Genomic DNA, 25,452 nt, shown 5'->3' with positions numbered 1-25,452 from the left:
TGGGTTGGTCCCGCAGACGGGAGACCACCAAGCGTTTACAAAACAGAGATTCGCTACATTCATGGGAGAATTGCAAGACAAAACAGCCATGCGTTTTCGACCTATATCTGCTGGGATCTGCAGCAACCCATCAGGTTCCTCTCTTGGTTTGCCCAAGATGTGTCGGGCTTCTGTCCTGGCCTTAGATACTTCTTGTTTTGTGGCACGTTGATTGGTCTTATTTCAGGGAATGAGATGGATTTTGCTTTTGGGCTGTTCTGTGATATCTGTGACCCTTGGCAGCAAATAGGAGTAAAACTTGCTTGGCCGATCCATGTGCAGAAAAAGCACAAGGGGGGGGGGGAAAGAATGCCTGGTGCATCCTCAGCAGCCTTTTCAGTGATGTATAAACTGGAAAACCCTTTCAGTCTGTGCCAGAACCCATAATTCCAAGTTCTTCTGACTTGAGCCTCAGCAGTATGGAAGAGGTACACATATTCTTGTAACGGATGATAGTGGATTTAATGGCTTAATTGGAAAAGCCATCTGAAAGAAAGGCAACTAGTAGCTAATCCTTGGAATTAAATGAGCTGTATAGAGAGGTTATTTGTAATATTGCCCTGATCTGGATGGCCCAGACTAGCCCGATCACATAAGACCTTGGAAGCTAAGCAGGATTGGCCCTGGTTAGAACTTAGATGGGAGACAACCCAAAAAGTCCAGGGTTGCTGTGCAGAGGCAGGCAATGGTACTCCCTCTTTGAATGTGTCTTGCCTTGAAAATCCTTTAAGGTATCATCATAAGTTGGCTGCGACTAGACGGCACTTCCCACCACCATTTGTAATATTCATTTTCTGTCACTTGCCAAGCCCTGAGGTGCCACTCTGAGAGAACGTAAGACAGCTGGTTTTGACTGCAATGGTGGGCTGGACAATGAGAGACACGTTGCCCCTTGGGACACAGCCCCCACAAAAAGGGTTTCTGTGGAAGTCCCGCTGAAATGAACAGGAGCTTCTTGAGGGATGAGTGGACAAGGGCATGTCAATCAGGCCCCAAAGCCAAAACATCTTTGAGAATAATGATGTCGTTATTTTGACTGATAGCAAGAGAAGTGATCGTGTGAACAGTGTTGAAAGTAAAGGACTTTGGACTGTCTCTTAATCCCAGACTTCAGAGGGGGACTACTAGAGAGTTAGAGAGATAGACTGGTCAGGACACTGGACATCCTTTCCTCTCTACTGGGGGTAAAAATCCCAACAAACAGAGCGTGGTGTCACTACTTTTGGCAAATGGTGCCTTCTAGGACTCATGTCACTGGTACCTGTATTGTTGCTACTTCAGCTCCATGCTGGACTGGGGCACTGTCCTATTGGCCCTGGAAAATCATATGTCTGGGCTTCACACTGGTATACACACCAGGTAACACATCTGCATGACTCTTTTTGCAAAGGCCCATGTGTGCCATTGGCAGGGTACACTTTAAAAAGAAAATTGGGCATGCAGAGTTATTCTCTTGGCTCGTGCTGGTATCTGGTCCTGGAGTGATAAACTAGCAAATTCATTTAACTAACCTTTTAGTTGGCATTAATTACTAGGAGTTATGCTACATTGTCTTTCCAGAGAAGGAGAAGGAGAAGTTATTCACTGATAGTATTTCCTTCATCAAAAATTCAGATCAAACCAAACCTAACTTATTTTCTAATAGCCAAGTGGGCTATTTCTTTGGATACTTAAATCCAGTGACTGGAGCTGTGAACGGGCGAGACAGATATTTCAATGAACCTGAAAAGGGCCCCAGATTTGCAGAAAAATGTGAAATCTAAAAAAAAGGAAAAAAAGCATATTGGGTGGTTTAAAAATGCGAAAATGAGTAAAGAAATGCCTGTATGAATGAATTCGTTTATTTGTTTAGCCATAGGCCATTACAAAATATCCTTTCATATGTAAAGGAATGCCTGTAGCTTTAAGCAATGGATTCCCTCAGTGGCTGTTGCTAGGCCACCGCATCATTCAGGCTTCAGTTTCGGTGCATAAAGGCAGGTGGAGGCGTCAGAGCCCTTTCCAGGCCTATTTGGACCTTTGAGGGAGAATTCATTGGGGCCAGACCTGGGGAGGATTGACAGCTCCAGGCTGGGAAATTCCTACAGATTTTGTGGTGGCGTCTAAGGAGGGCAGGGTTTGGGGGAGGGGAGAGGCCTCAGCCAAATATAATGCCATAGAGTCCACCCTCCAGAGCAGCCATTTGCTCCAGAGACAGATCTCTGTCATCTGAAGTCCAGTTGTAATTCTGGGAGATCTCCAGGTCCCACCTGGAGGTTGGCAAACCTACCCCTGGATACCACCTAACTTGCATGACTCAACTAGTCCTGGCGGCTTGCAGCACCCACTCTTTGAAAACTGGTGTGGTGCAGCAGTTAGAGCTTCAGCGTTGGGTCTGGGAGACGCAGGTTTGAATCCCCATCTTGCTGTGGAAGCTCACTGGGTGGTTTTTGACCAGTCACATACTTTCAGCGTAACCTACCTCACAGGGTGGTTGTGCAGATAAAAAGGAGGAGGGGAGAATAACGTTAGCTGCTTTGGTCCCCACAATGAAGAAATGTGGGGTTAAAATGAAGTAAATTTATAATGAATATAGCTGAAGATGGGTAGTAGATAGGGATGCCAGCCTCCAGGTGGGACCTGGGTGGGAAGGAGATAGGGTTGCCAACTCCATGTTAGGAAATTCCTAAACATTTTGGGGCTGGAGGGTGGGGTTTAAGGAGGGGAGGGAGCTCATAGGGTTATAATGCCATAGACTCCACCCTCCAAAGCAGCCAGTTCCTCCAGGGGAACTAGGGTTACCAACCTCCAGGTGGGGGCTGGAGATCACTCGTAATTACAATTGCGTTCCAGATGGTGGAGATCAGTTCCCCTGGAGTAAAGAGGTGTTTTGGAGGGTAGACTGTATGGCGTTATACCCAGCTGAGGTTGCTTCTGTCCCCAAACCTCGCCTTCCCGAGGCTTCACCCCCAAATCTCCAGGTATTTCCCAAACTGGAGCTGGCAACCCTAAAAGGCAACCCTAAAAGGCTCCCTAGGGGGGAACTGATCTCTGAAGTTGGGAGATCTGTTGTGATTCCAGGAGATCTCCAGGCTCCACCTCGAGGTTGGCAACCCTAGAAGGAGAGAAGGGGGAAAGGGGGAGAGGGTGTGGGGGATCTCAGGGAAGGGAAAGAGGAAACAGAGGGGATGGAGGAAATGAGATGCCTCCCGCAAGTCCTTGCGGGTTCCCACTTGGTCCTGTATAATGGATAATAACTTTTTCCTGACTTAATCAGTGTAAACTGAACCAGGAACATACTGCTCTTGGAATCGCTCATGTGGAGATACTGACTTAAATATGTTGGCGTAGGAGATGTGTAAACCCCCTTCCCTGAGAAAGGGCGTTCGTTTTATGACATCTCTTTTTTGTGTCACTCCCGTGTTTTGCCATGAGACTTGCTATGACTTCCGTGTGACTTGCCATGCTGACCGCCGCTAGGGTTGCCAGGTCCCTCTTCGCCACCAGTGGGAGGTTTTTCAGGCGGAGCCTGAGGAGGGCGGGGTTTGGGGAGGGGAGGGACTTCAGTGCCATAGAGTCCAATTGCCAAAGTGGCCATTTTCTGCAGGTGAACTGATCTCCGTCAGCTGGAGATCAGTTGTAATAGCAGGAGATCTCCAGCTAGTACCTGGGGGTTGGGAACCCTAGTGGACCGCAGCCCAGGAGCCAGACGTGGCTCCCATGCCGAAGCCTGAGGTGACTGCGGCCGCCTCATGGCTGCCTCTCTGACCCTGCGGGAAAAGGGTGCTGGAAGGCTCCGGTCAGCTCCGCAGTCTCAAGCTGTGCAGCTGGGCTTTTGGCATGAGTTCAGGGGCCGCTCTCGCCAGGACCCTGGGTGAGGTGTGCAAGCAGGGCACCCTCTAGGGGACAGTGCAGGGAAGCTCTTGGGGGCACCGTTCTTAGAATCAGCTTTCCCCTCTGGAAAATACATTCAGGCCGTTGATGCTTGGTCATTTGCAGCACATTCCAGGCTGAAGTGCCCCGCATACTTTTTTTTTTTAGTTCTTCACACTGAACCATCATTCCAAGTCACTGTGATGCCGGCGCATACCTGCTTTGCATTTCTTAAGAGCCCCTTTAATGCAACCTTTTTTATTTACTCTGTCCCCGCCTCCAAGCATCTACTCAAGGAAGCATGAAGAATCACAGCCGTGGGTTAGCTATGCAAACGACAATTGCTAATGGCTATGCAAACGAAGGAACGAAGGAGCAGGCGAGTGGGGTGTGGAATTTGTTTGACTTTCTCCTGCATCAGGACTGTGAATAGGCATTTTAAAGGTTGGATTTAAAAAAGTAGCTTTGAGCGAGCATCAAAATCGACTTTGCATAAATGGCCTCAGAGACACAGAGATAACTCAAAGTGGTTGTTTTGAAGTGACGGCCGCTTCTCTCTCTCTCTTTTCCAGAGATTACTGCAGAGAAAGGTGGAAATCTTATCTACAGCTGTGAGTACTAAAAATGAGACAGAATCATAGAACCATGGAGTTGGAAGGGACCACCAGGGTCATCCAATCCAACCCCCTGCACAATGCAGGAAATTCACAACTACCTCCTCCCCGTTCCCCCTAGTGACCCCTACACCATGCCCAGAAGATGGCTAAAAAACAAAAACAAGCCCCCCTCCAGGATCCCTGGCCAGTCTGGCCTAGGGTTGCCAACCTCCAGGTACTAGCTGGAGATATCCTGCTATTACAACTGATCTCCAGCCGATAGAGATTGCTTCACCAGGAGAAAATGGCCACTTTGGCAATTGGACTCTATGGCATTGAAGTCCCTCCCCTCCACAAACCCCGCCCTCCTCAGGCTCCACCCCAAAAACCTCCCACTGGTAGAGAAGAGGGACCTGGCAACCCTAGTCTGGCCTGGAGGGAAATCGCTTCCTGTTTTGAAAGGGCATGGCCAGAAGTGGCATTCCTTGAGCACAGAAATTCTTCTGCCCTGTTGTGCCGCAGCTGACTCCAGTGGTGCAGAGATCTCTTTACACGTTTGAGGAGCTACGCCCCTCCCCATTTTACTGATTTTCCCTTTGCTAAACCTATACAATTCTGATGGACTAGTTTTTTCCATTGCAAGGAAAATATTTACAAGCAAAAAGCAGGGCAGATGTCATTTGTTTAATATATTTTCAACTATATTTACCCTGGCCCCTCCCACGGACACTCGTGGCCTCAGCCCTTGCGCCTACGGAGCCTGCCGGACCACATTTCCCAGCATGCTTCAGAGATAGGTTTGCCAACCCCCAGGTACTAGCTGGAGATCTCCTGCTAATACAACTGATCTCCAGCCAATAGAGATCATTTCCCCTGGAGAAAATGGCTGCTTTGGCAATTGGACTCTATGGCATTGAAGCCCCTCCCCTCTCCAAACCCTCCCCTCCTCAGGCTCCGCCCCCAAAACCTCCTGCTGGTAGCGAAGAGGGTACTGGCAACCCTAACCACAGATCCTATATAGCAGCTGCCAGTATCTGCCTGCGCCCTGGGATGATTTTGCTGGTCCTCTTGTTCTTTGTGGGCCACTAGGATTCTTTGCATTCCAGCCTTGCATGGGAGGCTGCTGGAAAAACCTCGTTTAATTCCTTCTACATTCTAGAGCAGCTGTGCTGAAAGTATGCATAAGAGAAATGAAGGCAGCCACGGCAGAGTATTGCCAGAGTATCGATGAGATGATGCGGTGCATCAGGATAGCGTACAAGGAACTACATTTTAATTTGAGGTTCATGAACCTTTGCTGTATAAAAAAACCCTCTGGTGGTTCCTTCTGTATTTCCAACATGGACTCTCGGTCCAGCTAAAAACGCACTGCAATGGTCCACAGTTTTAAAAGAATTGGTTTAGAATCATAGAGTTGGAAGGGGCCATACAGGTCATTTAGTCCAAACCCCTGCTCAATGCAGGATCAACCTAGAGCATCCCTGACAAGTGTTTGTCCAGCCTATGCTTGAAGTCTGCCAGAGTGGGGGAGCTCACCACCTCCCTAGGAAGCCGATTCCACTGTTGAACAACTCTTACTGCAAAAAAATGTTTTTATAATATCCAGTCAGTACCTGTCCGCCATAATTTAATCCCATTATTGTGACTCCTACCCTCCGCTGCCAAAGGAAAGCCTGGTTCACTGTTGTTACCAAGGGATTTAAACCTGGTTCCACAACTGCACTCCTTGTAGTGAGCAAATGTCTCTGAAACCATTTGGACTGGCCACTTTTACACTTGAAGGATCTTGAGTTGGCCTAGGAACCTTAGTGGTGAGGTCTCATTTACTAATCCTCAGAGTATGAGGCCAAAGACAGCACATTTGCCAATCCCAGTGTAGCCTGTTAGTAGCAAAAACCAACAACAAAATGACACACTAGCTTTTTTCATGCTACAGTGAATGCACATACATCCTGTCTGTACATGCATACATCTAGATCTGTTGGTAAGAAAGCGCCAATGTGTGTCCACTTTACAAATGAAACTGGGAATCGTAACCTGGATCAATGTGGGATTGGCATTACATGTTCAGCTGTATATGTGTATGGAAGTAATACTTCTCACTTAGGCCGGTTGCTAGGGTTAGGGTTTTGCATATCGATAAACCCAAATCAATGTGGGGAAAGTGGCAGGCAAGCGGAGAGTTAAACATGGCTTCTCCTAGGAAAACCAGCCCTTCCCAACACTGTTCTGAAGGGGGGGGAGGGGAGAGCAGCAGCTGGACCAGATGTGGGATCCAGATGTACTTCAAGGCTCATCCAGTCCCTTATCTGGCTGCCAATCAGGCATCAACACCTGTCAGTGGTATCATTACAGAGGGTTATCACCAAGTAGCTGGAAGCACTTATTAATGATCTCGGTTGATTCATTAACTAATTGCTGCATAATGGAAAGGTTTAACTGGATTGTAGTCATAGGTGACTCCCGGTGTTCAGTGATGATGACTGCATCAAACTGTGTAGGCGCTTGATTGGCACACTCTTTGTGTGGTGTTTGCAATCATATTTTCAGGGATTTTTCCACCTCCCTTTAGAATTGTAGGATTCTCTGTCGGAATCCCCCAAGCGCAACTGCCCAGGGTCCTCCCGGGGGGCGGGGGGCAGAACTGCTTTCAGGCCTCATTTCAACTTGAGGCTGGTTATTCCACAAGGACTTTAGCTCATACCTGTGCTGGAATTGGGCCCTCCCCACAAGTGTGTGGGTCCTCTGGAATTTGGAATTACTTACTTGCTTGGTGCCAAGATCTCACCAGGGATCTGAGTCCAAAAATTTGTTTTCAACACTAGTGCTAAGTCATAAAGAAAAGTACCTCTGAGAATGTACAGAGTTCTTCCCCCCCTTTCTATCTGCAGTTTTCTGCCTCCCCACACACTTAATAATTCAGGCTCTTCTGGGCATGTATTGAAGCAGGATTTTGGAATGTCAGGGCTGGACCCCGAAGTCCTTTCTTCCAAAAAGAAAAGTCTACTACTGATCTTCTGCAGCCCCCCTTTTCCCAACTCCATGAAACTTTAAAAAAAGTTTTAAAAGTTACTTACTGGAACAGTGGAAGAAGGCGATTTCATTTTTAAAATATCAATTTTGTTGCTCCATTTATCCATTAAACTGTTTTTAGAAGTTTGCACACAGCCTTTTCCTCCATTTCCCGTCCACAGAAACATCTGCTGGAGCGCCTGACTTGCTTCCTCAGCTGGGGTTGGTTGAAGCTGGTAGTAAATGCACCTAATTTGTATTTACCATTGAAGCTTCTTGGATGAGGGGAGGGGGGACAAATGCATCACTTGGGAAAGATGCTGCTTATGAAGCTCTTGCCTTCAGCCACACTGGGGAAGGGGAGGGGCACAGGAAGAACAGCCATAGGGAGAGACTGGCAGCTGGCCAGAGAGCCAACTTCAACCAGGGAGGGGGATAAGAGAAGAGAAACAGTCAATGAGCAAGACAAAGGCTGGCCTTCACGTGTTCCTTTGGGCACCTCCAACAGCCGCTTGTCCACAGAGCAGGTCCTACCTGCGGAGGGGTCTCAAGTGTGCTGGAATCCACACCGGGCCTCCTTAATTTGAACACCAGAGATAGATTGGCCTGAAGGATATATGTCTGGTACATTTTTATCCCTCATTTACTCCAAGGAACTCAGGACAGCACAGGCAGCTCTCCTTCCCCATTTTCTTCTCACAACAACCCTTTGAGGTGGGTTCATCTGAGAGAGAGAGTGAGGGGCCCAAGGCCGTATGGTGAGCTTCATGGCCTCCAGTGCTCAGACCGGGGTGCTCGCAGACGGCTTGACTGCTAGGGTCCCCAACCTCCAAGTACTAGCTGGAGATCTCCTGTTATTACAATTGATCTCCAGCTGATAGAGATCGGTTCACCTGGAGAAAATGGCCACTTTGGCCATTGGACTCTATGGCATTGAAGCCCCTCTCCTCCCCAAACCCCGCCCTCCTCAGGCTCTGCCCCCAAAATCTCCAGATATTTCCCAACCCGTTGCTGGCAACCCTATTGACTGCTAATGAATAGGGTTGGCACGTTCCTCTTTGCCACCAGCGGGAGGTTTGGGGGGCAGAAACTAAGGAGGGCGTGGTTTGAGGAGAGGAGGGACTTCAATGCCATAGAGTTCAATTACCAAAGTGAAATAAAATAGCCTTATTTTAATAACAAACACTTTAAAAGAACTCCATCGATTTTGTTGAAAAATTCACTCATTTTTTAAAAAGTTGCTTCAGTGCCCCTCCAGGATTAGGGACCTTGAAGCTTAAGTTTCATTAGTTTCATAGTAGATCCACCACTGGACAGGACTGTGGTAACTACGTAGGATTACCCTGTAACTGCCCATGTGTGTGGGAATCCTGACGATAAGTAATAGATTAGCTTCATTTAGCTTTGTTTACATACGTTGGCACCAATGATGTACGTTGACACAGTACTATTTTTCTACTGGCATCAGAAATGGCTGGCGTATTCAGATTCCTACCAGATGGATGGGAATCACTACCAGAGAAGCGCGCATAAAATCAGGTCTTCAGAATTCAACATTTTCAGACTTCTAGAATTCTGGTCTCTCTAAAAAAATTTCCCTGCATAAGTCTTGAGAGTTTCATCTGTAATATAATGCTATTTTTTTTTTAATATTCATACTGTGAGCCGTAGCCTTTTTTATTTACTGAAAAGTAACTTTGGCAGGCTGTGGGACACGGATCGACAAAACTGGAGAAAGGATTTCTGGAGGGAACATTGCCAAGGAAGAGGAATGGCCCTGGCAAGCCAGCCTGCAGCTGAACGGCATCCATCGCTGCGGGGCTTCCCTGATCAGTAACAGGTGGCTCGTGACTGCAGCTCATTGCTTCAGAGGGTGAGCATCACGGTCTGCACCGGCGCACCTGGGATCTCCAACCTCTGGAAAGGAACTGCGCTGGGTCTCTCAGGGGAAGGAGGAGGCTTGTGACGTGTGTGCGCGCGACCCATGTGACATGCCGGCGTCACTTCTAGGTTTACCTGGAAGCACCGCGGTCATTCCAGCAACTTCCACAGAAACGCTATGAAAATCATAGAATCATAGAGTTGGAAGGGACCACCAGGGTCATCTACTCCAACCCCCTGTACAATGCAGGAAATTCACAACTATTTCCCCCACACACATCCCCAGCCACCCCTACTCCATGCCCAGAAGATGGCCAAGATGCCCTCGCTCTCATGATCTGCCCAATGTCATAGAATCAGCATTGCTGACAGATGGCCATCTAACCTTAAAAACCTCTAGGGAAGGAGAACCTACCACCTCCCGAGGAAGCCTGTCCCACTGAGGAACCGCTTTGTTGGAAAATTCTTCTTCAGCGGGGATTGCTAGAGCACCTGCCGGTAAACCCGGAAGTGGCATCGGCGCATTGTGCAGGGTGCGCACATGGATCTCGCAGGGCATGCATGCATCTCATGCGCCCCTAGCCACACCCCTGCAAAGCTCCCACCGGTGGAGCAAAGGGACCTGGCAAGTCTACCTGTCCTGTCTCACTCCCCTCATGTAGCAAGTCCTGAAAGGGAGGTTAAGAACAGATTTTGATAGGGAGATTGCTGTCCGTGTAGACTAGGGGTTCCCCAGCGTTTTGAGCCTGTGGGCACCTTTGGCATTCTGCCATGGCGTGGCGGGCACAGGCACAAAATGGCTGCTGAAGGAGGCGAAGCCAGCCGCAAAATGGCTGCCACATCTTACCTTCAGTCAGGCAGTTAAGATCCTTGTGCTGTGTGGCAGCTACTGCCAAAGAACTGTTCTTAAAAATCTGCACAGCCAATAAAATCTCCAGTGGCCAATCAGAAGCCTTGCTGGGCAAAAGCAACATCTGGCCTTGCTCGCTGTCTAAAACCACTTGGCGGGCACCAGGAAAGGTGGTGGGTGGCATGGCTCTCTTTGGTACCACGTTGGGGACCCCTGATATAGATTAACAGAAAATGAGACAAACCCTCCCCCCCCCCCCCAATAACGCACACAGAGATTAAAATCCTGGGTCAGTGTGGAGAACAAGAGGGCCGTGGTCTCGGGAGGCATTTTTAAAAGTTAGTCAAGACAACATCTGTTAGCATCAAGGAACATCACATTCTGTTGATGTCTATTGTCAGATACCAATTTTCTCATTAAAGCCATTTTGAAGTACAGGCTCATTGTAACTACCGACCTGTCAGCTTGATGTCTATATTTGGAACAGTTTTAGAACAAATTATCTGAAAGTCAGTCCTTGAGCATTTGGAAAGGATGGATCTGATCACTAAGAGCCAGCTTGGGTTTCTCAAGAACAAGTCATGTCAGACTAATCTTATCTCCTTTTTTGACAAAGTTACTACCTTGCTGGATCAGGGAAATGCTGTAGACATAGTTTATCTAGATTTCAGTAAGGCTTTTGATAAGTTTCCACATAGTATTCTAGTTGACAAATTGGGGAAATGTGGTTTAGATCCTGTTACTGTTAGGTCGATCTGTAACTGGTTGACAGATCGCACCCAAAGAGTGCTAGTTAACAGTTCCTCATCCACTTGGAGAGGAGTGACTAGTGGAGTTCCTCAGGGATCTGTCTTGGGCCTTGTGTTGTTCAAGATCTTTATAAATGATTTAGATGAAGGAATAGAAGGGATACTTATTAGATTTGCAGATAAGGCTAAATTGGGAGGGGTAGAAAATATAGTAGAAGACAGAGCCAGGATACAGGATGATCTTGACTGGCTGAAAAACGGGGCTAAAACTATTAACATGAATTTCAATGGAGATAAATGTAAAGTTCTCCATTTAGGTTGGAAAAATCAAATGCATAATTGTAGGATGGGGGAGACTTGTCTTGGCAGTAGTGTGGGTGAAAAGGATATAGGGGTCTTAGTAGACCATAAACTGAACATGAGTCAGCAGTGTGGTGCGGTAGCTAAAAAGGCAAATGTGATTTTGGGCTGTATCAACAGAAGTATAGTGTCCAGATCACGTGAAGAGATGGTATCACTTTACTCTGCTCTAGTTAGACCTCACCTAGAGTATCGTGTTCAGTTTTGGGCACCACAATTTAAGAAAGATGTAGACAAGCTGGAACGTGTCCAGAGGTGGGCAACAAAGATGGTGAGGGGCCTGGAGACCAAGTCCTATGAGGACAGGTTGAACGAGCTGGGTATGTTTATCCTGAAGAGGAGGAGACTGAGAGGTGATATGGATAACCATCTTCAAGTATTTGAAGGGCTGTCATATAGAGGATGATGTGGAGTTGTTTTCTGTTGGCCGTGGAAGAACCAACGGGTTGAAATTAAATCAAGAGAGTTTTCAGCTAAACATTAGGAAGAACTTTCTGACAGTTCGAGCAGTTCCTCAGTGGAACAGGCTTCCTCGGGAGGTGGTAAGCTCTCCTTCCCTGGAGGTTTTTAAGAAGAGGCTAGATGGCCATCTGTCAGCAATGTTGATTCTGTAAAGTTTGGCAGATCATGAGAGGGAGGGCAGGAAAGGTTGCTTCAGTGTTTGGCTCTTGTGGCCCTTTCTTACATGCCCAAGTTAATGCTGATCGCCAGTTTGGGGTCTTTTTGGACATTTTCTGGGCATGGAGCAGGGGTCACTGGGGGTGTGGGGGAAGACAATGTGCAAGGGGTTAGACTAGATGACCTTGGTCGTCCCTTCCAACTCGATGATTTTATGATTCTAACAGCAGGACACAAACAGTACAGAATTAAGTGAGGCACAAATCTCTGATAACACATAGTGGAAAAAATCACATGCAAACTGGGAGGGATGGCTATAGTCTGTATTTTGTAATGCCAGTTCAGGGGGCGGCATTTGCAGCAGAGAATAGGTTGCTAGGAAGGAGGTGCTCAGTGCTGTGGGGAGGGTAAGATTTGCGGAGGAGAACTGGTTGCTGTTCCATCCCAAGAAAGGCTGAGACTAAGAGAGACTGCTGCAAAAATGTTAATTGTTCTTCATTATCATGATAGGCGCTATACTTCCCAATGTCTTTCAGGTTCAGGGACGTCAACAGCTGGACGACCAGCTTTGGTGCCCGCTTGAGGCCCCCGACAATGAAGAGGAATATTCGCCAGATCATCGTCCACGAACATTATGCGGATAATGTCTTGAGCCACGAATATGACATTGCTGTTGCAGAGATCTCTCCCCCAGTGCAGTTCTCAGCTGAAGTGCATCGTGTCTGCCTTCCAGAAGCTACACAAGTCTTCTCAGACAACACCTCGTGCTTCGTCACGGGGTGGGGAGCTCTGAAGGATGACGGTGAGAAATTCTGTACACAGCGTTAAGTCAGATGAACAGGCCCAACGGGTGCTTCACCCACAGACGGTGGATGTATGGTCCAGACCTGAGTCTAACTTCACCCCTAGTTAACTGCACCCGCTGCTAGCCTAGAGATGTAAAATTTCTAGAAATGTTGAAGGCACTGAGGAGGGTGTGGGTGTCAGGATTTGTTTTAACCCAGAAATTTTGGGGGAAATTGAAATATATGTAGTACTTACTTTCCTGTCACATCTAAACTTATTTTACTGCTTTAACAACACAAAAATGCATTATTTGTAACTTAATAAAATTGTACTATTTGGCATGTCTATGGAACTTAAAAGTATAACTGCCTTAGTTTTCTATAAGCAAAATTGTGAATTTATCCAATACCAGATATAGAGAACTGCACACTGTTGCATCCAAGGTGACCTAAGCACATATGTCTTAGTTTGTGCCATCTGAGAAGAAGGGGAAAAATGAAAGTTGAAGGAAGAAAGCACATTATGCAGTAAACAAAAGAAAGCTTATTATTTGGATACAACCACAGTTATACCATCATAGTAGGTGGGAGCACTGGAATATTTGGATATCAAATTAAATTTTATAATATTGAAAACACCAAACTTTATAATAATATAATATAATTGAATATATCCTTGAAAATGTGTTGTATATGCCTGCAGAAAATTTAAGAATTATCATCATATATTCTAATAGCGAAGTTGGCCAAAGTTGAGGATACTTAAATCCGGTGAGTGGAGCTGTGAACGAGCAAGACAGATCTTTCTTCAAACCTGAAAAGGGCACCAGGTTTGCAGAAAAATATTTAAAAAAACACATTAGGTTTTTTTAAAAAAAATTGTTTGAAAATGATAAAAGGAGCACCTGTAGCTTTAACAAATGGATTCCCTTGGTGGCTGTTGCTAGGCAACCACAGCATTCCAGTCTGGGTTTCAGTGAGTAAAAGGCAGGGGGATGGACAGGGCGTTTCCAGGTAGGGTTGCCAGCTCCTGGGGATTTTGGGGCGGAGCCTGAGGAAAGCAAGGTTTGGAGAGGGGAGGGACTTCAATGCCATAGAGTCCCATTGCCAAAGCAGCAATTTCCTGCAGGGGAACTAATCTCTGTTGCCTGGAGATCAGTTGTAATAGTGGGAGATCTCCAGCCACCACCTCGAAGTTGGCAACCCTATTTCCAGGACTGTTTTGGCACTTCAGGGAGGACTCAGTAGGGCCAAACCTGGCTACGGGTTCCAGCTCCTAGTTGGAAAATTCCTGGAGATTTTGTAGTGGAGTCTGAGAAGGGCAAGGCTTGGGGAGCAGAGAGGCCTCAGCTGAATATATAATGCCACCTTCCAAAGCAGCCATTTTCTCCAAGGAGACAGATCTCTGCCACCTAGAGTTGAGTTGTAATTCTGGGAGATCTCCAGGTCCTAGCTGGAGGTTGGCAATGCTAGGCCTGGAAGCAACTTCTGGGTGACTTGAGACCACTTGACTGCATAGGGTTGCCAACCTCCAGGTTGTAGCAAGAGATCTCCTGCTATTACAACTGATCTCCAGCCGATAGAGATCAGCTCACCTGGGGAAAATGGCCGCCTTGGCAATTGAAGTCCCTCCCCTCCCCAAATGCCGTCCTCCTCAGGCTCTGCCCCAAAAAACTCCAGGTATTTCCCAACCTGGAGCCGGCAACCCTACTTTCTCCCCCAGAAAAGGAAATGTTAGTGCAAAAGAAAAAACAAACAAAAAATCCCCCCACCCAATTCCAAATAATTTATGAACAAATTAAATAGCACTTGTCCATGTGAGGGCCCCACTGCTCACTTCCCTCCATTACAAGACTTGTTCAAGCATTCCTGATTTCTGCTTCTTGTTATTTAACAAACTTTTAATCCATAAGAGGACCATCTACTGATCGCATGGTTTCCAGGCTTACTTAGGAGTATCTTGTCAAAAGCTTTTGGGCAATCCAGGTGTGCAATGTCTCCCGGACTGCCCTCAACCACAGGCTTGTTAACCTGCTCAGAGGAAACCCCCCCCCCCCAGAGGTGTTGCCGATGTTTCCAGATCCATAGAACTGGTATGGTCTCCAACAGGCTCCAGTTGCTGAGCTAGCTCAGCGGGCAGAACTGTGCCCCTTGCCCCTCTGCCCCTGGACAGAGCTTTGGCGGCCTTTGGGGAGGGGCCGTGGCTCAGTGGCAGAGCATCTACCTGGCATGCAGGAGGTCCCTGTTCAATCCCCAGCATATCCAGTTGAAAGGATCAGGTTGGAGGTGATGTGAAAGACCTCTGCCTGAGACCATAATGAGCTGCTGCTGCCAATCTGAGTAGACAATACTGACTTTGATAGACCAAGGGTCTGATTCAGTAAACAGCAGCTTCATGTGTTCCCATATTGGGACACTGTTGTGGGGAGGCGAGGGTGGCATCAAACCACCAGCTCTAGTGACTTCCACCCAAGCCTCAGAAATGCCTCAGCATCCAGGCCCAGCCTCCTGCGTGCTAGGGTTGCCAGGTCCCTCTTTGCCACCGGCGGGCGGTTTTAGGGGCAGAGCCTGAGGAGGGCGAGGTTTGGGAAGGGACTTCAGTGCCATAGAGTCTAATTGCCAAAGCGGCCATTTTCTCCAGGGGAACTGATCTCTATCGGCTGGAGATCAGTTGTAATAGCAGGAGATCTCCAGCTAGTACCTGGAGGATGGCAGCCCTACTGCACACACATCTTTGTCCTCAGACGTAGACTGAGGAGGTTCTAATGGGATAGTCCACAGGCAGGACAGCACTGAGCTGGGCATTCATTCCTGCAGTTTGGACACTTTCCCGATGTCAGGGTCAAGCCACAGGTGACAATTTCCAAATACTTGGCCGGAAAATGAGCCTGCTTGCATGCTCTGCACTACACATCTGTTAAGTGGCAAGATCTATTTAATTCTGCTGAGTGGTAAATGCCCCTGTCAAGTGTCTGCTGAGTTAAGGCCTTTTCAGGCATTATGTTTCAGGCACTACTATCACTTGAATAGGAAGAGCACAAGATATGCAATCATCTCAGTGTGTGTGAGTGCCGTTTTGCCTGCAAAGGGCACCACGTCTTTTGTAGCGTCTACTGAGATGATTGTGTGTAATACCTCTCACGGTATATGAGAAAGCCGTGCCAGAAATGCAGTGCTTGAAAAGGTACTCTCTCCTCGCTCTCTCCCCTTTGAGCTGTTGAACTCTAAGCCAGGTAACCTGGGGCCAGAATCCAGGAGGGAATCTGGATTAGTTTGTTGCGGCACACATCAACTGGAGATTGACAAGATTTTATTGTGCAAGCATGTATGCTGACCACCCCCACCCCCAAATCTAGAAGTGCTGTCTGAGGATTCGTGTCTGGCCAGTGGGGTGGGCTTGTGTAGGAACGAATTAGTGTTATGTTTATGAGAGATCTGTGATGCTGGGATGAGAGGTACATGGGGTGCTGGGGTGTGCCTTGTATGAATCGCCACAGGAATTTGCTTGTCTTTTCTCATTCATTGTTAATTTAAAATCAGGTCCCAGCGTCGATGAACTTCGTGAAACGAAAGTAAAAATCATAGGCAATGAGGTTTGCAACAGAAGAGAAGTGTACAATCACGCTATTTCACCTGGGATGCTGTGTGCTGGATACCTGGCAGGAGGAAGCGATGCTTGCCAAGTAAGTTGTAGAATGGAGAGCAGAGCAGAAAAAAGAGCTGAATGTCACAGGTGTGAACAGCTCGCCACAAAGGACCTTTGTACTGGGGCAATTGTCACCGGACCCCCCCCCCTCCTAGTACTTCAGAAGTAAACAGCAGTTGCTCTTTGTAGGGCCTTGTAGAGCCATTTCCACGCAGGTTATTTGCCCTGAGTTCAATGCTGTGGGAAGCACCGCAGTGCATTTATGCACCTCCTGCTGTTTCCCTGGCTTTCTCCAGCCTTTCTCAAAGCTGCTTTGTTTTTGTTTTAAAAACAGATATTTGAATATTCTTATATTGAATCAGGGCTTTCTTTGTGCCCGAACCCACTGGTCCAGTATACTGGCCTCTCCTTCTGGCTGGCCTCTTCACAAAGAGAAGGCAGAGGGTGGAACTGTTGAGAAGGCCTGATGGTAGGGTTGCCAACCTCCAGGTGGTAGCTGGAGATCTCCCACTATTACAACTGCTCTCCAGCCGACAGAGATCAGTTCACCTGGAGAAAATGGCCACTTTGGCAATTGGACTCTAGGGCATTGAAGTCCCTCCCCTCCCCAAACCCTGCCCTCCTCAGGCTCCGCCCCCAAAATCTCCAGGTATTTCCCAACCTGGAGCCGGCAACCCTACCTGATGGAGTAGGTTGCCTGTCCGGTCGCCTTCTCTGCAGTCCTACCTGCTGCATTCTTTGCAAAGAGACTGGCAGAGAAGGCTGCAGCAGGGCAAGAGATGCACTCTATGGTGGCCAATGATGATATAATTAGCAGGCACAAAGGAGTGTGTTGGCAGCCCTGCGGTCTTCTCTGCAAGCCCCCCCTGTGAGCACTGTACTGTCATGTTTATTTATTTATTTTACCCAAGAAAAACCCATTATATAACATTATAACAATATGTAGGGGAAGGAATAACGTCCTCAACGAGAGGGGATAGAGACTGATTAAAAAAAAAAGATCACTGGGAATTGTTATAGTGTTATAACATTATAGCAATATGACAGGATCCAAATGATGACTTATTTAAAACACTGAAAAGCCCCATGGGCCCAGGGGAGGGGGGTGGGGCCACTACTGGAGGACTGAAGAAGAGAAACTATGGTGGGAAACCTGTCGTGCAGAAGCCTCACTGCCACTGTGCTGAGTGGGTGGGGTTGCCAGGTCCCTCTTCGCCACCGGCAGAAGGTTTTGGGGGCGGGTCCCAAGAGGGTGGGGTTTGGGGAGGGGAGGGACTTCAATGCCATAGAGTCCAATTGCCAAAGTGGCCATTTTCTCCAGGGACACTGATCCCTATCGGCTGGAGATCAGTTGTAATAGCAGGAGATCTCCAGCTACTACCTGGAAGTTGGCAACCCTATGTGTGGGCAGCTGCTGTTTGTGCATTGAGGAAATTTGCATGTGCTGATGACTATATGTAAGTTTCCCCGGCAGGGCAAATAGCAGTTCCCCGGGGCTGTTCTGGGTTGGGAAACTGGTGTGTGTATGGGGGTGGGGGCTGTGCTTCTTGTGCACTGTGGTCCTAATTACATTTCACATAGAAACTCCAGGTGCACATCTGATCCAAAGTCCACACAGCTGCCATGAAGGGGTTGGAGTCGAATTTGTTTGTCCCTGTTTTATGTCCCCATGCGTTCAATTTTTTGAATGAGGGGCCATAAAACGTGAGATAGGACAGTGACAAACAAATTCGATTATAGCCATGCGTTAATGGCCTTTGTTTGCATGATTTATACAGATTGCAGAAACCATCTTCCTTCCTCTTAAATTCTTGTGCACAAAGCCTTAATTATCATGAAGATAATTCACAGTGGGTAGCCGTGTTAGTCTGTTTGCAGTAGTCAAAAAGGGCAAGAGTCCAGTTACCAATGCTGATTTCTCCACACCCACCTCTCCCTGGACATCACAGACTCTTCTGCATATCACACCTAATCCCATTACGCCTGCCATTCACATTTACATACTGTTAATATTTACATACTAATGCTTGTCTGAATTCACTCTCCTCTACTTAAAGACCGATGGATTCACATTCTAGCTGTATCTGAAGAAGTGAGCTGTGGCTCACGAAAGCTCATACCCTACCAGAAAATATTTTTGTTAGTCTTTAAGGTGCTACTGGACTCTTGCCCTTTTTAATTATCATGTTGTGTCTTCTGAAAGAACAGTATTTTCCTTCCTGCAGAATTTAAAATGTTTGTATTCTTTTGCTAGGGGGACTCTGGCGGCCCACTGGTGACTCCCGATTCAAGAGACAGGATGTACCTGGTCGGCATCGTCAGCTGGGGGGACGAATGTGCCAAACCCAACAAGCCGGGAGTCTACACGCGGGTGACTTACTATCGAGACTGGATTGCTGCCCAGACTGGAGTCTGAAGTTACAGCCAGGGTCTACTTCACAAGCAGCGTCCAAGCTGGGAACTCCAAGACATTTGGACTATAAATATCAATAGTTCGGTAGCTCTGGTTAATTCTGATCACAGAGCAGACATTGGTGTCTCTGCTGGAGATGTCCACATAATTCTCTACCATATTATGCACTGTTTTATTTTCAACTTTTTGTTCACAAGGAAGGGGAAAGACTGAGGCAACCCATTGCAATTGGCAAAAATTGTAGATTGAGGCTCTTTCAGACTAGAGCCTCCTGTGCAGTCGCATTGGAGAGGCCCTGCTTAGTTACGAAGCATTTCCTGGTCTCACAACTGCTTTGAGAATACGGCAGCAGTGTTATCAAGTGTATTTGGTTATTTCATTCCAGTGAAATTACTGAATATCCACTGTCAAGAACTGGAAACCCCTTATTCCCCACCCCCACCCCAAGCCATCTTTGAAGGGCAAACTTAGTTGCTGGCATGATCCCAGCCAGCCATGCGCCAGAAACAGCTGTAAGACCTGGGCGGCCTTCTGGACCCAGGGCCGCCAATGGCCCTCCATAATAGGTGTGAAAGGTCAGACAGGCCAGGCACAGGGACCGAGAAAACACCCCAGTCTCCCACGGTGGTCTTTTTCTTCCAAAGGCCCAACCCTCCACTCCAGTTCCTCTTTCCAAACTCCGCAGGACAATGGGGATTCATGTTGGGTCCCCAATAGGTAATTTACAATGCAATCCTGTGCAGAGTTTCACCTGACTAAACTCACTGGAATCAACAGGCTTAGACTCGGGTAACTCTGCATAGGATTGAACTGCTAGTTACAAGAAGCCCTCACTGGCTGCTTTTAAGCCCCAGTAGGGGAAAATGAAAGGCACCCATATTGTGCCCATCTTTTCCCCCTACTGGTGCTCAAGGGAGCATTTTTGATCAGCCTTTACAGATGTCCCATGTTGTAGACTGTTGGGACCAGCCCGACTGGGGTTGGCCGCTCTCTCCTGGCAACTGGCAGGAGCTCCGCAAGGGTGTGGCTGGGGGCAACATACCCAGCACGATGACATCACTTTCGCGCTGATGAGGAAGTGCAGGATTGCACCAGGGACACTCTAGCACCCTCCCCCCCAAAACCTCTATGATTTGGGGGGAGAATGCTCATGTCCAGACCCAGCTGCAGGTCTGGACTTCAGGGCCGCCAGCAGAAGCTCATAGCCTGAGCTGAGCACAGCCAGGGACCCAGCCATTGGAGGGGAGGGCGGCAGTGCTGACGAGGAGCCAACTGTGAGGCTTAGTGGCAGCCAAAACACCCACACCCACACACTTTGCATTGGGCTGGGGAGGACCTCGGGGCACAAGATGCCAGCCCCTAGCCCCTTTGAGGCAGGACCAGGGGCAGGAGAACTTACTGGCATCCTCAATGAGATCCCAGTGGTGTGACGGAGGGGGAAGAGGGTGCTGCCCTCCAGCCGCAGCACAGCAAACATCTTCCACGCTGGGCCCTAGGACGACGGGGCTCCATCAAACAAACTAGCACCTAACTCTAGGGCCGGGGCGGCAGCTGAGCAGGTGGGAACAGGCTGGGAGGGGGGAAAGGGGGCAAAAGAGCAGGAAGCCCAATCCTCACCACTAGCCAGGAGGAGGACGAAAGAAGCCCCACTGTCAAACAAGGAGGCACATTATGCAGAGCCAGGCCTCTAGCCAGAGGGAAATGGGGAAATAGGAAGGCAGATGGGGAGGGCTGGAAGGGTGGAGAGATGCATACGGAGCCTTACCCGGGAAATTGGCCACGAGCACAGAGGCTGACATCCAGAGCGTCCCTGGCACAATCCAGCGCTTCCACATCGATGCGGAAGTGATGTCATCGCACCAGGGACGCTCATTGCTGCCCCCCTTCCGCTGGGCCTGCTTCTGCCCGCTGACCAGCTGAGGATCGGCGGAAAGTCTGGTTGCCCGCCAATTCACCAGACTTTCTGCCGACTCTCAGCTGGTCAGCGGGCAGAAGCAGTCCCAGCTTCTGGGAACCTGGGAACGCTAAGCCTAAGACCAAGAAAGGTTTTGAAGAGGGAGACTGCTTTGATCTGCTCAGCATCTCTTTCTTGAACTGGACAGGAGGCACACAGAGCAAACGGTACCCTGCCTGGATTTAGAATGTGGATTCTGCCCAAAGGAACGAACCAGAGTCAGTTCAGGGCTCAGCTGCTGACTTGACATTTATGTGACAACTGAAGACATACCAACAGACGACCATCTGCAGCAGGACAAGGCATTTCAATACGAACACAACCAGACTCTTTTTAAAGCTCTGGTCAGAATTTTCCAGTGAAGAAACAACTCCGGCTCTCCAAAGTGCATCCAAACACATGTGTATTTGCTGAAGAAGTCTTAAATGATATAAACTCTTCTGGGGTTTTTTCTGCATGTGAGAAAAAAGGGATCAACATTCCTTGGCACAAACAGATTTTAGCTTTGATGGTTTTGTTTTCAGTTTCTGCGAGGATCCTACAGACATCAACCAGGGTTGTCCTTTCCTTGCTCTGTGCATCTCCTTGGCCTGGGAGAGGCCAGAAGATGTAAGCAAGTAGAATGATCCTTTCCCTGTTGGGCTCCCCTTCTTCCTCTGTTCTTCGTTGGTCTTTGTCAGTTTTATGAGCATGCTTTTTAATTGAGGGGGAAAAAGAATAATCTATTAAGCGTTAATCTGGACTAAAGAAGCAACCCTAAACGTATTGATGCTGAGCTCAGTAGGATGTACTTCTGTGTTAAGACATTTAGAGGCACACTGAATTTTGTGGGACTTAGTCATAACGTTGAGGTTTTCCTCGCATGAGGCTTAAAGTAGTCCTTTCTTCATTCATGTTTGTAATGTGAAGAGAAAACCTGCACTAGCCTGAATTTTTATTTGGCATTGCAAATGCCTCTCTTCTAAACTCTGTCCAGGATCGGTGAGGGTCAGATCTCTGCATCACTAGAAGTGAGCCTCACAGACACACCGAACCTCCATGTCTGCTTTCAACAGAACCGTGTGCTGGGTCTTCCTGCGCCTCTTTTGTCTCGCCCCCTTGCCGCCCCTTCTCCCTTATCCAGTTCCGACATAGCATCCAGGTTCCTCAGCGAAGCCCTCAGCAGATGTTGTAGAGCTAAGACTCATCTGACGGGTGTGCCCTTCTCACCGTACAGGCCTCTCAGTCCGCCAGAACTTTGTCACATATTTGGACCATCCCATAACTCTTAATGGTCAGGATGCTTGTATGAAGTTGCCTGCGGTTGAAAGAGCAGGAAGAGGCCAGGAGGGATGCCCCGTGAGCTCACTGAGGTGTCGCCCATTTCAGGGCAAACAGGTGCCTGCAAATTCCAGGTCTCATCAAATCACCGTCCAAATTATTCATATCTGGTTAGCTGGCCCTGTAGATTGAAGTTCCCCAAAATGGTGCCCGTGGGTTCTGGGGCATCCATCAGCATTTCCCTTGGCACCTGCCAAGCCTTTCAGAAAGCAGACCGCCATTGTCAGGCAGGGGTTATTGCTGGCTGCCCTCTTTCAAATTAAATGGTTTTCTACTGGAGGATCGGGACTAGTAAACCCTTGGGCTCTCTTTAATCAGCGTGCGGTTCCCCCCTTCAAGATTCCTTCTTCCCAGGAGATGTGAGGAGGGTGGTGGGTGGGGCATCCTTTTTGGCTGTGACTCCTGAGGCAGCCACTTCGGGACGGACTCCGCCTTCTGTGGCAGCCATTTTGAGGTGGCGCTCACCACCCTCTCTCGAAATGCCAAAGGTGCCAGCAGGCTCACAAAGGTTGGGGGACCCTGCTTTAGATCCCTTCTATCTTACCATATTTTACCAATGTTTAACTTGAAAATTATCCCACCGATTTTTTATGGTGCTTCAATAGGGATTCTTCAGGTCAGTGGGAGTACTGACCTCCCATTGGGTCAGTTTTGGGGAGAATTACAGGGGCCCCAAGATGTGTAGCTGGAGTTAGTTTCATGTTAGAATTAGGCCAAGGTTCTATTGAAGCTAAAGCGTGGCGTCAAGCCTTCAAACGTAGACTAAAGGTCATATTTTCAAATGAGAAGGACTGCCTTATCTGCAAATTAAATCAAGACCAGCTCTGCTCCCGCTGGATGCAAGAAATTAATAACAAATTATCATACCTAGGCCTGTCTAAGGATACCTTATTAACTATGGGGAAAAGAGCATTTATATTAACCATCAAGAATTATATTAAAAAGTTAGATTATTCCAGCTCTATAATGTGTGCTCAGAGAGTATGCTCTACCCAATTTTTGGGTATCCTTCCATCTCTGCGAAGCTCAGCTTATTTTGGCAACCTAACAGTCCCTTGTTACCACAGAGCTTTTATGCTCCTTCGTTTGAATGCCGCTCCTTCGGCAGTGTTAAATGGAAGACACGATAACTTACCTTATTCAGATAAGTCCATGTGATCCGAAGAGATTCAACACACTACTTCATATGATATTGGAATGTCCCCAATGCAATTCTTATTGCGACCAATGGATTACCCCATTTTAATCAAATTACCTGCCACTGTAACAAAAGATAAAATAGTCCCCTTTATGCTGGTGGAGAGAGATCCAAGAACAGCATTGTCGGTGGCCAAGTATCTTTCCACCATATTTTCCTTAAAGAAACAAAGGGTCTCCATTTACTGCTCAAGACCTTTGGGTCATGGGAGGTTGAAAAAGAGAAGGGAAGGCTTATCATAATTTTCTGGGAATGCCCCGTGCACAGTGATGAAGGTGGCCAAATCCTGCTTAGGAAATTTCTGGAGATTTAGAGGTGGTCCCTGGGTGGGGGGGGAGCTCAGTAGGGATGTGATGCCACAGAGTCTGCAGTCCACAGCTGTCATCTCCTCCAAGGGAAATGGTCTCTGTGGTCTGGAGATCACCTGTAATAGTGGGAGAACTCCAGGCCCCTCTGAACGTTGGTAACACTAACAGCAACACAAAAAGGAACTGGCCGATGGACCTCTGGAAGAGTTCTTCTTTTGCTGAAGTGAAGACAAATGGAATGAAGATCTTGATCTGGAGAAAGATCCATCACAGGGTGCCTCTGGATCTTTGTGGGTGTTTTATTACGAGCTTACTTATATGGAATCCGAGGCTTTCTGCCCACCTCAGTTACCTGCCCTCTGCAGGCTTGAATGAAGGATTGTAGCTTGCTGTTGCACTTCACTTTGTGTTTACACCTGATCAATAAGAAAACTTTGTTGGTTTTGTTGGATGACTTGCTTTAGATGATAAAATGCTTACCCGTCATGCAGCTTGAACTCCTGATCACTACTTCACTTTGCTGTGGACTGTCCTGCTAAATGAATGCTGCAAGACAGGTGCTTCTGCTTCCCTGAGAGCCACCATTCTAGCAGGGCAGGAATAGAAAGGAAAGACTGAAGTCTACACAGTACCTGTTAACATTACAGAGCCCCAGTTTGAGTCATCTAAACTTTGCAGCCTCCCAAAGGGCTGGGCAAGTATTTCTACAAAGCCTGTTTACCTACATAGTTGCACTACTGATGGAACATCTACATTTTTAATTTGGACATGCTCTCCCGCCAGCACTAAGCCAACAACCACGTTCCCAGTCAAAGGGGTTTAATTTCTGCCAGCATTCAGCCCTAGACGCTGCTTCAAAAGGCCTGGCACATGTAGCTGGGTCATAAAGAACAGGATGCTTCTGGAAACATGTGGTGGGTGTAGTTGTGCCCTGAGAAACCACAGCCCATCCCATGTACACCTGTGACTTCTGTCAATCTTGTGTCCTCTAGGCTGGGTTCAGCCCTGGCAGCTCTCTCCCCCTCAGAAATTAAGTATGGCTTGCTGATCCCATTATCACATTTGTAAGAGCTCTGCCAGGCAATGAGCACTGTTGATGTTGGTTTCTGGAGAAAAGAGCTTTTTAGAATGTCGCATTCCTGGGCACAGACAACCCTGGGCCTATGTCAAGTGGCCGTCGCTGACCCTGACTCTCAGCTTTGACCAATTGCTAAAAAAAGTTTCAGTTTGGTATCCTCTAAAAGAAGGCGTGTTTTTAAAAACAAGTTCCTATTTCCTAATTCTACTTCTTCGTTTAATAATTTATTTTATCTGTCTTCAAGTCTAAAATCAATCTTCTCCACATTGTTCAAAATCTTTTCCATTTTACCCCAGATCTAATAAATTCTTAATTCCTCTTTCAAAATAAACTTCGTATCTTACATTTAAAAAGAGATTTCATTCCATCCTTCTTCCATACATTTATCAGAACTATTCCTTTCCCAAAATGTCGTCAGCTTCTTCTGTTTTCTATGAAACTCCCCAAAATTACTATGAATAGAATTCTCAAATCATACTTTGAACCAATTTAATACCACCAGGAAATAGCAAATCAATACATTTGTGGACTCAATCCATATTTCTAAATGCCCAGGAGTCACTAACTTTAGTTCATATAAAGCTACCCAAAAAATGACACCTTTCACTTTCTTAGAGGATCAATTACCAGTCCAATGAATTGTTATCCATAGATAACTTCCAGAATGTGTCTGTTTAAACATTTCCATGATGGTGATGCAGGTGGGTGCACAGATAGAATCATAGAATCATAGAGTTGGAAGGGACCACCAGGGTCATCTAGTCCAACCCCCTGCCCAATGCAGGAAATTAAC

At 47.5% G+C, this 25,452-nt stretch overlaps 1 protein-coding gene across 1 annotated transcript in view; it reads left to right on the top strand.

The window, feature by feature from the left end:
- Window positions 1-18,806, top strand: part of LOC130484761 (transmembrane protease serine 11C-like) — a 33,955-nt gene extending 15,149 nt beyond the window's left edge. Inside the window, exons 5-8 of the mRNA XM_056857846.1 lie at window positions 9,192-9,372; window positions 12,494-12,759; window positions 16,283-16,425; window positions 18,643-18,806. Coding sequence (XP_056713824.1) covers window positions 9,192-9,372; window positions 12,494-12,759; window positions 16,283-16,425; window positions 18,643-18,804 — 752 coding nt within the window. The 3' untranslated portion in view covers window positions 18,805-18,806. The remainder of the gene's footprint in view (window positions 1-9,191; window positions 9,373-12,493; window positions 12,760-16,282; window positions 16,426-18,642) is intronic.
- Window positions 18,807-25,452: the final 6,646 nt, after the last annotated feature.

This window comes from Euleptes europaea, chromosome 11, assembly GCF_029931775.1.
Source record: "Euleptes europaea isolate rEulEur1 chromosome 11, rEulEur1.hap1, whole genome shotgun sequence".
NCBI lineage: Eukaryota > Metazoa > Chordata > Lepidosauria > Squamata > Sphaerodactylidae > Euleptes > Euleptes europaea.
Note: the sequence above shows the minus strand (reverse complement) of the source record. Positions and strands in the feature narration are given on the sequence as shown.